The 15,106-nt window shown below is 38.5% G+C and overlaps 1 protein-coding gene across 1 annotated transcript in view; it reads left to right on the forward strand.

Moving 5' to 3' along the window:
• The window catches only part of PRDM6 (PR/SET domain 6), a 74,312-nt gene that overhangs the window by 42,065 nt on the left and 17,141 nt on the right, over positions 1-15,106 (forward strand). Inside the window, exons 4-6 of the mRNA XM_041484176.1 lie at positions 7,106-7,233; positions 10,885-11,009; positions 14,156-14,498. Coding sequence (XP_041340110.1) covers positions 7,106-7,233; positions 10,885-11,009; positions 14,156-14,498 — 596 coding nt within the window. The remainder of the gene's footprint in view (positions 1-7,105; positions 7,234-10,884; positions 11,010-14,155; positions 14,499-15,106) is intronic.

Below are 15,106 nucleotides of genomic sequence, written 5' to 3' on the forward strand. Positions count from 1 at the left end.
ATTGAGTGTTTATGGGTAAGAGCAAAGAGGAAGGCCAATATAGCAGGTACTCTGGTGGAAGTCTGTTTTAGACCATCCAGCCAAGATGAAGAGGCAGGTGAAATGTTCTATAAGCATCTGGGAGAAGTCTCATGATTGTCATCCCTTGTTCTCCTGGGACACCCCAATTTAGCCAATGTTGCTGAAAATAGAACACTGTAGAGGGGAAAAATCCAGGATGATTGTGGAGTGTGGAGAGAACTTCCCAACACACATGGTGAGGGAGTCAGCTATGGAATGTGCCGTGTTGCTTGAAAACAGAGAAGGACTTACAGGTTATGTGGTGGTCAGAGGCTGTCATGAGCACAATGGTCACAAAATGAGTTTTCAAATCTCAGAGATGTAAGGGGGAAGATCAGCAGAACTGCCATCTTGGACTTCCAGAGGGCAGACTCTGGCCTGTTTAGGGGTCTGGCTGACAGAGTCCCTTGAGAGGCAGTCTTGATTGGCAAGGAGTCCAGGAAGGTTAGATGTGTCTTAAGAAGGACTTAAGGATCTTAAAGGAACAGGAGCAGGCTGTCCACATATGCTAAAAGATTAATTGTTGGGGAAGAAGATTAGCCTAGTCAAACAGAGAACTTTGGCTGGAAGTTACGGGAAAAAGGAGAGTTTGTGATCTCTGGAAGAAAGGGGCAGGCAACTTCAGAGGATGTCATGAAGTTATGCAGGGGGAAAATTAGAAGGGCCAAAGCCCAAGTAGAATTTACCTGCTGTAGAAGAAAATAAGAAAGGTTTCTGTAAATTGTGTAGCAACTTAAGGAAAGCCAAGTAAAATCCCTTTGGTGGATATGTGAGGAAAGAATGACAAAAGATGAGGAAAAAGCTGAGGAACCTTCTTTGCCCCAGTTTTTAATAGTAAGACCAGTTCTTCTCTGAATAACCAGTCCTCTGTAAGAGGACTGTTAGCAGCTGTAGGACAGGTGTGGGAAGCCAAATGAAGCCCCTGTAATTGACAGAAATATTGTAAGAGATCTGCTCCATTTGGACAGACACAAGTCTGTGGGGTTAGATGGGGTTGACACAAGTCTTGAGGAGCAGGGAGAATAGTTCACTAAGCTATTTTCAATAATTTATAAGTGGCCATGGCTCATCAGGGAGGTTCCAGTTGATCAGAGGTCAGCAGATGTAAAGCTCAGCTACAAGAGGGTCAGGAAGAAGGATGCAGAGAACAACAGGCCTGTAAGCGTGGTCTTGGTGCCAGGGAACATCATGGAGCAAATCATCCTGAGTGCCACCATGCAGACAACCAGGACTGAACACAGTCAGCATGGCTTTACAAAAGGCAGGTCCTGCTTGAACGACCTGGTCTTCTTCTGTGCAAGTGTAGAATACTTCATGAATGAGGGAGAGGCTGTGGATGTTATCTACCTGTTCTTCAGTGAAACCTTCACACCATTTCCCACAGAATTCTGCTGGAAAAACTGGATGCTGATGGCTTGTACTGTTCAAGTAAAAAACTGAAGCTGGCCATGTCCAAAGAATAGAGGTGAGTGGTGCAAAATCCAGCTCGTGGCCAGTCACAAGTGCTGTTCCCCAGGGCTCAGTGGTGGGGAACAGTCCTGTTCAATACATAATATGGATGTGGGGATCAAGTGCATCCTTTGTCAGTCTGTAGATGACACAAATTTACACAGCAGTGTCGATCTGCTGGATGGTGGATAGGCTCTGCAGAGGGATCTGGACAGGCTGGATTGACAGGCTGAGGCAAAGTCTGTGAGGTCAAACAAGGGCAAGTTCCAGGTCCTACACTTTGGTCACAACAACCCTACATGATGGTAGAGGCTGGGGTCAGAGAGACTGGAAAGATGTCTTGGTGGAAAAGGACCTGGTGGTGCTGGTTGACAGTAGCTGAACATGAGCCAGCTGTGTCCAGCTGGCCAAGAAAGCCAATAGCATCCTGGTTTGTGTCCACAGTAGTGTGGTCAGCAGGAGCAGGGCAGGGATTGTCCTCCTGCACTCAGCACAGGTGACACCACACAAGTCCTGTGTCCAGTTTTGGGTCCTTCACTACAAAAAAGACTTTGAGGTGCTGCAGCATGTCCAGAGAATGGCAGTGGAGCTGGTGAAAGGTCTGAAGCACAATTCCTGTGAGGAAAAGCTGAGGGAGCTGGGGGTGTTTAGTCTGGAGAAAAAGAGGACTGGGGGACCTTATTGCTCTCTACAACTGCCTGAAAGGAGGTTCCAGGAGCGCGTGAGCTGGGATTGTCCCCCAAGCAACAAGCAACAGGAAAAGAGTAAACAGCCTCCAGCTGTACCAGAGGAGGTTTAAGTTGGATGTCAGGGAAAAGTTCTTCACCAAGAGGGTTGTCAAGCACTGGAACAGGTTGTTCAGGGAAGTGATAGAGTCACCTTCCCTGGAGGTATTTTAAAGAAGTGTAGCTGTGGCTCTTAGGGACTTAATGTAAGGACTTAACCCTACTTGGCTTCGCAGTGCTGGGTTAAGGGTTGGATTCAATGATTTTAAAAGTCTTTTTGCAACCTAAGCAATTCTATGGTTCTATAATTGCACACTTTTTACAGACTGTCAGCTTAATAACCAGGTTTATAACCATTATCCTTTTTGGAATTGTTTTCAACTTCTGTTTAGGTTAGACACCTTTAGAAGATGTATTATTTTTACATCAAAAGCAGGGTCTCACAATAGTGAGATTTGCCCAATGTAGAGCTTATTGAGTTCTGATGTCCAAGTTAGCAATGAAGAAACTTCCAGTGTAACTGTGGTTTGCAGGCTCATACACTGTTACAGAAAGCATATAACTTATATGGATGCTACCACATCTAACACGCCTGGTTACAACTTTTTTGCCATATTACCAGTAGTTTTGGGTACAGCTTCGCTATCTTTGCATTGAAGGCAAGAGTAAAGCTTCTTTAGAAGGGAGAAGACTCATAGTTAGTGATTTGAAAATTCTATGATTTTATGCATATAACATCAATGAGAATAGCAGTGAACAGCAAAATGCAAGAATCTCTATAACGGTAAGAGTTAACTCTTGCATATTTTGTGGTTTTCTTCACATCTCTTTTGATGTCTTGCAACATAAAACAGATATTTTAATAGCTACTTTTGCAATATAAATGTATCTGCAAAGAAACATTCTATTTTTCAGGACCACTCCATTTCTGGACTGCCTGAAGTGAAAACAAGCAGCCAAATAGTTATCTGTTAATACCTTTCTTACCTGACTAAATAGAAAGATAAAATGCAGGAAGAATTTCTAAAGATGTAATAGCAGGCCATGGAAAGAGTACAAGGGAAGGTAACAGATAGGAAGGAAAGAACTTCAAAAAGCTGTTTTTGCTCTTGCTGTCGCTTCTGTGAGATAGTTTTTAATTGCTTCATAACTTGGCTTTCTCTGCAGCTGTGCTGCCACATTTGAACTTCTTTAATCTAAAATTTTGTGGCAGCTATGCCAGAAGCTAGAGCAACAGTTTTAGCACTAGAATTAGATTTGCCCTAATGATCCAAGTGAGCAATACTGACTCTATCAGTACTGAAGTAATTGGTGGTTCTCAGAAGTCTCTTTAGCACTCCACCTTGTCTTTTAAGACTGTTTAAATCTTAGATGGTTCATGTTTATATTATTTCTGTTATTTATGTTCAGAGATTTTAGAGCATCGCTTATACAGCATGCAGTGTGCTTTTGAAGTTATGTTACTACTGCCACTGTGTGTTGCTCTAACAATTGTCATAAAAGTATCTATGTTCTCCAAATAATTATCCTCAATCAATCCAGCCATTAGAAGAGGAACCTGACCTCTATTTATGTCTCGATTTTTTAATAAAGCTGTGTAAAGGAAGGGAACAGGAAATACTGAAAAGAGAAGACTTGTATTCTGATGACCATGCTTTGGACTTACTTTCCTGGAAAATGAAGCAGTTTCTGTTGTATTCTGAAGTCAAAGGATGAAATAGAGGAGAAGTTCATAGAGGAGAAGTATGTATCATATTCCGATTCTCTTGATCTGCAACATACCAGTAAAATATCTGTAAACAGTCAAGAATCCATTAAGAAGATAATTAACTATAAGGCAACTGCTGAGGGGGACCATAATGCAAGTCAGATGAGATGAGTGCAGACTTCTTTTATCAGATTCCAGTCTGTTCCACAATCTGGTTCATTCCATTACAAAATAAACACAAAAACACAACAAAAACCAAACCCTTAATACCAGCAAAACCAACAGTTATCAAGGTCCAGTATGAATTTTAGGTAACACTTCCAAGTACAATCAAAGTAGAAAAATGAAATAACTAATTGCGTTTCCACTACTTGGGTCAGTGACTGATGTGAGATACAGAAAAAATAAATGCAGAGTCTGAAGGGACTTGGAGAAATGCTATTCTATTTTGCTGTGAGGCTATTGCAATGTGTGAAAAATTATGCCAGTGTAGATGGATGTAATGATCAAGTGAGGTAGTCAAAGGCTTCCAGTAACACCAGTTTATCACAGGTTTCTGCAGTATTTTCTGTAATAGATAGTATGACTGTTTAAGGATGCATGCATGTGTTACAGAGATGTGGGTAAATATGTATATCAATTGGTTAATGTAGTGTTCACATCTTGTGCTACAGGTTTGTTTTTTCTCTGTTATGGCAGATTATGGTTTACTCCCTCATGAGGGTTTCTTCAGGCAGTTATTTCTTCATTGGTTTCCTGATTTATATAACTATAAAATGAATAAGAACTTCTGCATGATGGTGACATGAAAAATAATAGCCATATCTGAGTTTTGGGGTTTTTTTCCAGATTTTAAACTGTATTGTGCAATTTGACAAACAGATTCAACACAGTATTATTATTTACCTGCCAAGCCTAGCGCTTCTGCTTCTTTACAGATGGGTTTACAGTCCTGTAAGAACAGGGCTAAGAATGCTGTTGGAGAGATTATGACTATGCAGCAATGTCAGTAATATCATCCTAGGAAAGGAGGGCATAGTGTCACTTGGTGCATCAGTACTTGCAGAACAAAGTATTTGAAAATACTTAGTCTTACAGCACAGTCCTTCCAAGTCCAGACCAAGGCCCAGGAAAGACCCAGTCCTATGTTTTCATGACAGATTTAAATTTTTCATATAATTTAATGACTGTCTATTTATACAAAGCTCTGGGTAGGACCCTGTGTGCCAAGACATGAGTGTCACTACTGATTATGGCAGACCTCTTTGTCTTTCCTGTTTCATATCATCTGGGGATTAGGAAGTTATCAGCTCTTTATTTATGGGAATTGCTTTTGCCTCATGTTAAGACCTATAAGCAGCATGTAAAGGGATAGGTAATAAACACTGCTGAGAATGTTTGCACAGATATTGCCAAAATGGTTTCAGCCAAGTGCTGCTAGTCATTAATTTTTCCTTCTCTTCCTTTTTATAGGCTGACGTCCTGCAGAACTTTTCCAATTTCTTCACAGATTTTTATAGTATAGCATATTTTGCTCACATATTCAACATACATGAAGATATTTACATAAGAATAGGTCCTTGCTGATAATCAGCATGTTGCCATTTATAAAAAAATCAACTTAATCACTGGGATTGGAGTACTTGTTTACTTCTGAGGACTACAGATTCTCTGACTTTATTCCACTCAGTTGGGGTATCACTATGTTGGGGTAGCATCTTGCTTATCCAACACAGGAGTATTTGGCCAGGTTCCACCTGGTCCTTGTCACAGACACTCAGGAAAAAAGGATAAGGATCACCATAGATACTTGATTTCTGTGTCTCTCCTGCTCTTGCAATGGACATATTCCTCCTGGTTACTCAGAGTCTGTCTTGGCCAAAAGCAAAAGCAAGGCTGGCTCCTGAATTTGAGACTCTGCTTTGGTGGAGGAAAACAACTAGATTTTGATTCCTATGTATATTTTTGTGTGAACTGTAGGAAACTTTCTTTTAAAAAATCATAAGTATCAAATATAGTCACATAATTTCTGAGTTTATTCTGTTGATACTGAAATAGATATTCAAGATTGTTAATCTGTATATACTAGAAATGTTCAATTCCATGTAATAAATGTGCTTCCTCTTTAATTAGCAGTATTAATACTTTCAAGAAGACATCAGTTTAGGCTCATACAATTTCAGAAGGAATAACATTTTTGGGGTATGGATATTAAAGCAGATGGTGTTCATAGAGCAAAAGGCATGAAAATGAGATTTACTTCAGATAGGCATGTAATTGTTCAGATGTATTTGTGAGGTTTGCCAAAGTAATTGTGCAACAAGTAAAAACCTTGTGAGATCACATGCTTTTACTAGGATTAAACCTACCTAGATAACATTTTTAAGCAGTCAGGGGGGTAGGTATGCATGGTACATTTATCTTTTCATTTCAGAATCTCCAGAGCAACTCTATTCTTGACTTCAGAGGGAGCATCCACTTTTGAATAGAAACATATTACCATCTTTTTTAAAATCACCATAACTGGACCACATGTCCTTAGTAGGGATGTCATGTTTAGGAAAACAGCGATTCTCTGAGGACTGGTTTCTCATTCAGTACTTCAAAAAAATAGTTTGTCTCAAGGGAGCTGCAAAGGGCATCATCAACTCCGTTTTTCCTTCTAGTCTCATTTGTTTGATATTATGACTCCTATGACTCCCTAACATATTGTGTAAGGCTGCTGAAGTATATACTCTTGCTGCAACTGAGAAGTGAAGGAAGGGATCCTTGTTTAGGGATTGCTACTGCCCCTTGCTCAGATGTCCCAGCCATTTTATTGCACACTTTACATCCAGATTTTCTTGTTTATCTGGCAGTTCATTATTTAAGGACAGCTTGTCAAAATAGGTTAAATATTCTTTGGGAAACATGGTCACATCTTTGAGGCACCACAAATATTTTTAATATTAAAAGATTGGCTTGATAAGAGCAACAAGATAAACTTGCATCCCCTAAAATACTTTTCTGCTTTTTCATGTATATTTCTAAAAGTATCAGTACACAGATGACAAATTTTATGGCAATAAAGTCCTGGAAAAGCCACAGAGAGACACCAGTGAAGCAGTGGAAATGATTGCTGATGATTTGTTCTAACTACTTGACCTTGTGACATCTCCCCCAGATATATGACCAAGATGGGACACTGCAGCACTTTATCGATGGTGGAGAACCCAGTAAGTCAAGCTGGATGAGGTACATCCGATGTGCCAGGCACTGTGGGGAGCAGAACTTAACGGTGGTTCAGTACAGGTAAAGTGATTTTTGATTCACCCAGTGACACAAAATGAGAATGTTTTATCAGACTGTGGCCATCAGGAGTACTGCTGCCTTTGATTGTAGAGACAGTATCAGAGCTTTGGAGGATGTGCTCACGTGGGGCAGCACACACGGGGTGAAGCTCCAGGGAGCGAGGGCAGCCCTGCATCGCGTGTGTGACCACCCCGCCACACAGAGCTCTCTGCACTTTTTCAAACAGTCTCATCAGAGGCAAGCCAACATAAGCAGTTCTCCACCCTTAACAGGGATGCATGTGATAGGGGAGGGGGAAAAGTGGCACCCAGAGGCACCCTGAGGGTCAGTCACGAGCTGTGCATACTCCTCGAGCTCTTGTGTCGAGTGCACCTGCTAGCCAAGGTTGTACCTCTTATGCTGCTGGCTAGAGAAAGTCAAAATGCAAGAAAAATGTAAAGAAATTATGGTACATTTTACTCTGTATTTGCAGATAAGTCCAGAAAACCCAGACAACACACTACATAAATACATGATCTCAGCTATAAACAAACCTTTTGCCTTAGAATCAGAAGCGACTGCTTGGCCTTATTAAATGTGGTAGGAAGCACATCAAAGAATGCCCCAGGCTTGCCAGTTGCAGCAAGCAATGATTTTTGCTGGTTACTTTAGAGAGCAGAGTTTCTTTTATTTAGGAAAATCTTAAACTTATTTAAACTACCTTTAAAATTAAAAATAAAACATACAAAAGCAAGCTAAAATGAAATATATAAAGTTTGATTATCCCATAGGGATCCAATTTAACAATGGTAAAATTGTTCAATTGCATTTTCAACTTTTTTATTCTCTGGCCAGTTGACTAAACAATGCTGCAGTTAAAAAAATAACAATCCTATTTATACACTACAAATCTTTTATTATATACTTAGGTATCTGCTATCTATAGCTAAAAAACCATAGGATTTTAAAGAAACACACTGGATAATGAATAAAGATTGTTGTGATGAAAGAGTATTTTTGTAGGTATCTTGTGGACCATTTCTCTATGTGGTGATGTGTGTGTGCACGTATATACATAAAAATTAAAAAAAAAAAAGTGTACATATATATATAGATGACAAAACTAAATGAAAAGTGAACATGAGAAAGTCATTACACATCTGTCAATATTAAGTGGATTTTACAACTCTCCTTTCATGATGGAGTTTTTACTTAGAGTTCCCTCTGTTGATCTGTTTTCGATTACTTCAGATCTTTATAAAATGAACTACAAAAACACAATTTAAAAAACTGGCATCCATCACCAGTGACTGCATCCAAGTGTAAGAAAATAGAAAAGTTGGACACTGAAAAACCAGCCTAATTTTTATTGTACATGGACGTCCTCCTCACAGAAAGTCAGCTGGTTTAAATTCATTCTGTTATGATTTGTAATATCTAAATGGAATTTTCTTCAAAGTGCTCTTGATTGATTGACCCTTAGCTGAACGTTTTGTTTTTATTTTGAGGCTGACAATAATGTTTGTTGGCATGTGTTCTGCTTCAACTGCGTTGGGACGCCATGAAGCTATCTTTATGAGTCATCCAACCACAATACTAAATACATGTCAGCAAAGGAAATATTATCCGAAAAGGGAAAAATCCCTTTGATGTACTTCAGCATGCAGAGATTTCTGCGAGTTTTGGAAGCTCTACACACTTGTAAGGGACGGTGTACACTTACACTTTTTTTTTCCCTGCCTACTCCAAGCCCCACAGACCACCCATTGCTCAAAAACAGTTCTGCTCTTTCAGCGGCAAAGTGTGTCATTTGGTTTTAGCACATTCATTTGCTGGGCTGCTGTGTTTATGTTAAGGGAAGCCAAACTGAGAGATGAAATGTTACAAGGGTGAAGTACAAAGTAGACTCAATTTTTCTCAAGTTAAGAGATGCCGGTAATTTATAGTGTGGCTCCAATTTTCATTTTTATGTAACAGTGGAAAGAATTAACTACATGCAAAGCTCTGGGAAGAAAGCGAGAGAGAAGAAGAGGAGGAGAAGGAGGAGGAGGGAAGATGAAGGGGAGACACAAAGGGGAGAGTTTTTGTCAGATATTCATAGAAGGCTAAGAAAACCGTTCTGCTTAGCTAGCAGTGCCCTCCTGAGACAGGGTGGCAGTAAGCGAGGAAAATAACAAGATAAATGAAATTTTTGCAGCTGCTAGTAAAATATTGAGAATCTGCACTTTTTTATTGATCTTTATGATCCTGTTGCCAAGAGCCACTTTGCGGTGACAAAATATGTTGACAAGTGCATATCTCACTGCCATGAAAAATGTGGTAGAAGATTCTCCTTATGTCTGCAGTGTTATACAAGGAACAAATTGCATTGCTACAGCCAATTCTTTATAGAAAGTCTAAATTTAAGGCCTACCAAGCCTAAACACTTTTATCTTGAACTTCAGAATAATGTTTGTAGCAATTCTTCACTCAGAAAACTGGTTGAGGCCTAACTTTTTTTTTGGTCTATAGATGTTTTTCTGCCTTACAGAAGGGGTTATAAAAAATGGTCATTTCTTGGTACTTTGACTGTATCACTTTGGTATGTAATCCTTCAGCAAGAGTGGACTGTTCTTCTTGTATATATTGAATTTCTATCCATCTCAGAGGAGTGTGTTTTACTGTTCCACGTGAAGCATAAGGGAAAAGCCACTGCAAACTGATAACATTTATCTTTTATCTTGTGCCTGATTCTAATCTAGGCACAGTTTTTGCTGCCATGTAAATGTCTTAACTGTAGAAGTATCACTCTGAAGCTATTTACATCACTGCAAGGTCAGGATAAGGCTCTTGCTTTTATGCTAAAGACATTAGGATTTTTTTCTTTTCCCCCTCTGTGTTCTCACTTCAGTGGTCTAGAAATACCCAGTCTTCTCTCACAGGAACAATGAGATACACACTTATGGTAACACTGATTTATACACACTAAACATTGGCACTGCCTTCACATTCCATGTAGCAGAAGATTTTAGCACTGCATGGTCCAATTAAACCCAGTTTTATTTCCCCTAAGTCAAAGTCTGGTTTTTCTCAACAACCCAAGATCTCTTGATGGTATATTACTGCCATGAAAGGTCACTTCACACTATCTCAAAGGTCTTGCTGAATGTATTTATTCATTTAATTTCTTTTCACAAAAGAAGTGTTCTCTACCCTAAAATATATGACAAATATATATATTGATTTGCATTTGTCAAATATATAATATTTGCCAAATGCAAAGCTGTTTAAATGGCTGTACTTGCTGATCTGTGTACACCACTCAGATGGTTATTCTGTGTAAGCAAAAAGTGCCACTCTAAAATCCCCCTGGAATAGACATTGCAAGAAAATACCCATATTTTTATAGTATCTTTGTCCATCTGAAACCTTAGCATTTAATATATGCAAGATACAACTTGTCTGTAATGTTGTTAGCCTGTGCTACGGGAACAAAGTCCTTCTCTAATGACAGATTTGGTTTTAAAACAATCAGTAGGTTATTCATTTAGTTATCTGGAAATAACTAGATATAACTAGAAATCATATGTAGAAATGCTTCCAAAACAATGAATTTCTACTGTAATATTATGTACTATAAGATGAGAATGGTCTATTCCTAAATTATGCCATGTTTTCTTTTTTCTTGATTAGGTCAAATATATTCTACCGGGCTTGTATAGATATCCCCAGGGGCACTGAGCTGTTAGTGTGGTACAATGACAGCTACACATCTTTCTTTGGAATCCCTCTCCAGTGCATTGCACAAGATGAAAATTGTAAGTTCTTTCCTGCATTTCTACCTGTGTAAGCCATAATTGCTCTCTCATGCCTAATCAGATAAATCATAGAGTATTTTAGAGGGGGCTCTGTCCCTGGAACTTCAACACCCGGATGTAGATTTGAGCAATCTCTCCTGCCCATGGCAGGGGAGTTGGAACTAGATGATCTTTAATGCCTCTTCCAACTAAAACCATTCTATGATTCTCTGATTCTATGGCATTTAATGAAAGTTGCAGTATATTTAAGGTGAGGTGATACATTTACACTGTGCAAAATTATGGTATGGTTAGAATCACTGTTCTGTATAAGTGATTAATTAACCTACTGCAAACAAGTTTGTTTGGTTCTCCCAATTGTTACTAGATCTATCACAAAACACTGTCTTGCCAAAACAGTAATGCTTTGCAAGCCGAAAGAGCCTCTGTTGGTGATTCTTTTTTTCTGTTACCTCTGATCATGTTGAGAAAAGCTTTGACTGGCTGTTTAAAGAGTATAGATCCTTGTGGTTAAACATAAAATCCTACTTTTAAAAATACCAACTGAATAGAAGCATCCTGAAATGATAATAAATCTCTATTCCATCCTGACCATCTCCATTTTCATCCATTCTTTTACCTGTTCTCAACATTTTATTTCTAGTTTTCTAGGGATCCTCATGAAACTAAGCAGGAATAGTTACTTTTAACATAGACACAATCTAGTGCTGGATACCTTTGTCTGTAATGGAAATGGGTGATCCAGGCACATCCAGCTTTACTGCTTGTGTCTGAGACTTGATTAGAGCTTGCATCCATTTCGGCAACTATAGGTATCTATGTAGTGCAAGAAAATAATGCACCCATTGACTTTGGTCTAAAGTAACTCTGTGACTGCCCACACTTAGTAAATTACATAGAAGGTGTATGGTTTTGGTCCTTAGACACTTAAACAGCATGAACTACTAGGAAGAACTAGTGTCTTGTAGCAACTTAAATACTGAATCATGCAGCAATTAAACAGCAAGATGGGAGGGATTGAACTGTCAAAAATAAACATCCTTTCCCATCTTGAGTTTTCAAGTCTGTTGAGTTTGAGAAAAGTTTAAAAGAAATTTAGTTTCTGGCAGAAGGATTTGCTGATGAAAGTTGTGCTCTACAGTGTACAGTACAGAAATATTATTTTTTTCTTTCAGAAATTGAAGACTACAAAAATTTTATTTGAAAAGCATAATGGCTAATATCTATAAATATTGTCTCTTGCTATTTCTCTGCGAGATAAACTAGAGTTTCATCCATAGAGACACTGACATGAATAGATGAAATGAATCTGTGACCACAGAGCCAGCTGCAGACTGATATAGGACTTCAGTCCCACTTAAAATCCCAGAATGTACCTTCTGCTTATCTTCTGCACAGGGATATTGCCATCAGCACAAGTTCTGCCTATATTCCTTAGGTCTTTAGTAGCCTGATCTCATTGTTTCAGTGGACTTTTATGACCACAATTTAAAGAAAAGAAAAGAAGAAAAAGGAAAAGGTGATCTCCTTCTTCTGAGTATATTGAGGCAAAATGAAATTATACAAATTGCTCCTGGTACTGAAGAGACATAGAAGATGTATTCTGAGTCTGGAAACTTGTGATAGACAGCTCCATGGATGTAAATCTATTTAGAAATGAGGCTCTCAGATACTAAAAAAAAGAATAGATTAGGAAGGACCTCAACTGACATAAATTAAATATCTTGTAACAATATAATATTGGAATTGTTATGATTGATCTATCAGAACATAACTCTAAAGCAACTGGCATGCTCTAAAATATTACCAAATATTAAGTTGTTTTGGGGATTTTTTTTGTTTGCTTGTTTGTTTGGTTTTTTTTTACACTTAATAATATTGGCTGATTCCAGCTTACAATTGAAATTTAATTCTCATGTTTGCTCTTAGAAATCTATCATCATGAATGATCAAAACAGAGTTGTAGTTTCTAATCATCAGTTTAATACCTGCTGTGTACCTATTTGTATGTATAAACAGTTTGTGATAGTAACTAAATTTGGGTACAGAGAGTTATATGTCTATAATATATTTAATTTAAAAATTTCCATTAAAATATTAGCTCATGGGCCTGAGTTAGAATCCAAAATTAGAAAGCAGTAGAAACTACTCGGTCCAGTGGCATAAATTATATTTTTGCATTGTGGTGCAAGCTTTTGTCAGCTGACTATTTTTCCACAGGACTCTTGCCTCATTGTCTGTATGATCTACATGGTTCTCAAGGTGTGAGGCAGCTGTTCAATTTCTTCCACTTGCTTCACCTCCTGTCTTCCTTGTCACAAAACATTAAAATTCAGCACTAAATCACTTTGTGAAAAGCATATTGCATTTGTTGCTGAAATATCTGAGTGCCTCATAAGCCATAGTTAATTGATGATCATAAGAGTAGAAACAATTTTCATGGGACTTTAAAACATTTTTATGCCTGTTTTGTAGGTGGGAGACTGATGCATGAAAGTCTCTCTGCCTGTACTTTGCAGTGTTTCATGGTGACCTACCTGCTATTAACCTCAGGCATATAAGATACATTATGAAGTCCCTGGCTTCTTTCTGCATTGGCAGTGTGAATATCTGTGAGATGTAATACTATAATATCCTTAGAGGCCACCCATTAATAGGATAAGGGAACTATTGCTGCAGTAGATATTTAAGCCCTGTTGTACCTCAAGGAGGCTCCCAGCAGGGATTTTTTTCTCCATGCTCTCAAAATTCATGCTTGTCTGTGATATAGCAGTCAGACATGCTGACTGCAACATGCAGAGTCAGGGCATCAAAAGTGGTGCAGCATTTTCTTTCAGATGACAATCCCATAGTGTGATAAAAGTATATCACAGTCAGGCTTTTCTGGGTCCTTTCAGTCTCAGACACTCCCTTGCATGAATTTTCATTTCAGTGTCACAGAATCAGCACCATCCATTCAGATCACTGTCTCATTCAAGCCCTTCTTTTCTTTTTTTTTTTTTTCTTTTTTGTACTTTGTTAAAGTAAAATTGTTTCATTGTAGTCTCAAGAAAAAGGATGTTGATTTTTTTTGGTGTCTCCCAAAATTGCATAAGTTTTAAAAAGGCATAAAAAGGATCTTATTTACTTTTCTTGTTTTCTCCCAGTGAATGTCCCTTCGACTGTAATGGAGGCCATGTCCAGACAAGACACCCTACAGCCATTTAATAAAAGTAGCAAACTATCCCCTGCCACTCCACAGCGATCCGTAGTATTTCCACAGACTCCGTGTAGCAGAAATTTTTCTCTCCTGGATAAGTCTGGGTCCATCGAGTCAGGATTTAACCAGATCAGTGTCAAAAACCAACGAGTTCTTGCAAGCCCAACTTCAACAAGCCAACTAAATTCTGAGTTCAGTGACTGGCATCTTTGGAAATGTGGGCAATGCTTTAAGACTTTCACCCAGCGGATCCTCTTACAGATGCATGTGTGTACGCAGAACCCCGACAGGTAAAGCCCAGGCTCTCTTTATTTCTGTATCTACTGACAGCCAGATCCACTGCTTTCTTCTTTTATCAAGCTGTTATCATTTTCAAAACCAAACCATTATTATGAGGAGCCTGTATGATATAATTCATCTGCAGCTGCGTGAAGTAAGCTGATAAAAACTATTGCTTGCCTTCACTATTTGTAAAAACATTCAGTGCCTAAATGTGCAGATAAAAGGAAATAGCTAAGGATATAATCTTGTTTTCAGAATGGTCTGGTACATCTGATGGAGGCAACAAAATAGAATGAAAATTTATGAATATCATAGATGGAAAAAATGAGGTCAAGATAATTAAAAGTCTCTCTGTCTTCCAAAGATAATCTAACTTGCTGCTCAGTGGCTGTCACAGTCATTTCAGGGTTCACCTATAGTGTGCAATGCGTATGAACTTAATTAAGTACTAAGAGGTAATGAATTGGAATTTTTTGCTTAGTACTATTTTTCTTCATAGCATGCAAACCCATAAATCGTAGAAAGCTGTCAAAAGGAAATACCTACTCCACCAGTGATGTGGAGGAAAACAGATGCCACTTATTCAATAAACTAATATCCACACAGAAGAAAAATG

The sequence above is a fragment of the Pyrgilauda ruficollis genome, unplaced genomic scaffold (genome assembly GCF_017590135.1).
Source record: "Pyrgilauda ruficollis isolate IOZ18807 unplaced genomic scaffold, ASM1759013v1 scaffold64, whole genome shotgun sequence".
Classification (NCBI taxonomy): domain Eukaryota; kingdom Metazoa; phylum Chordata; class Aves; order Passeriformes; family Passeridae; genus Pyrgilauda; species Pyrgilauda ruficollis.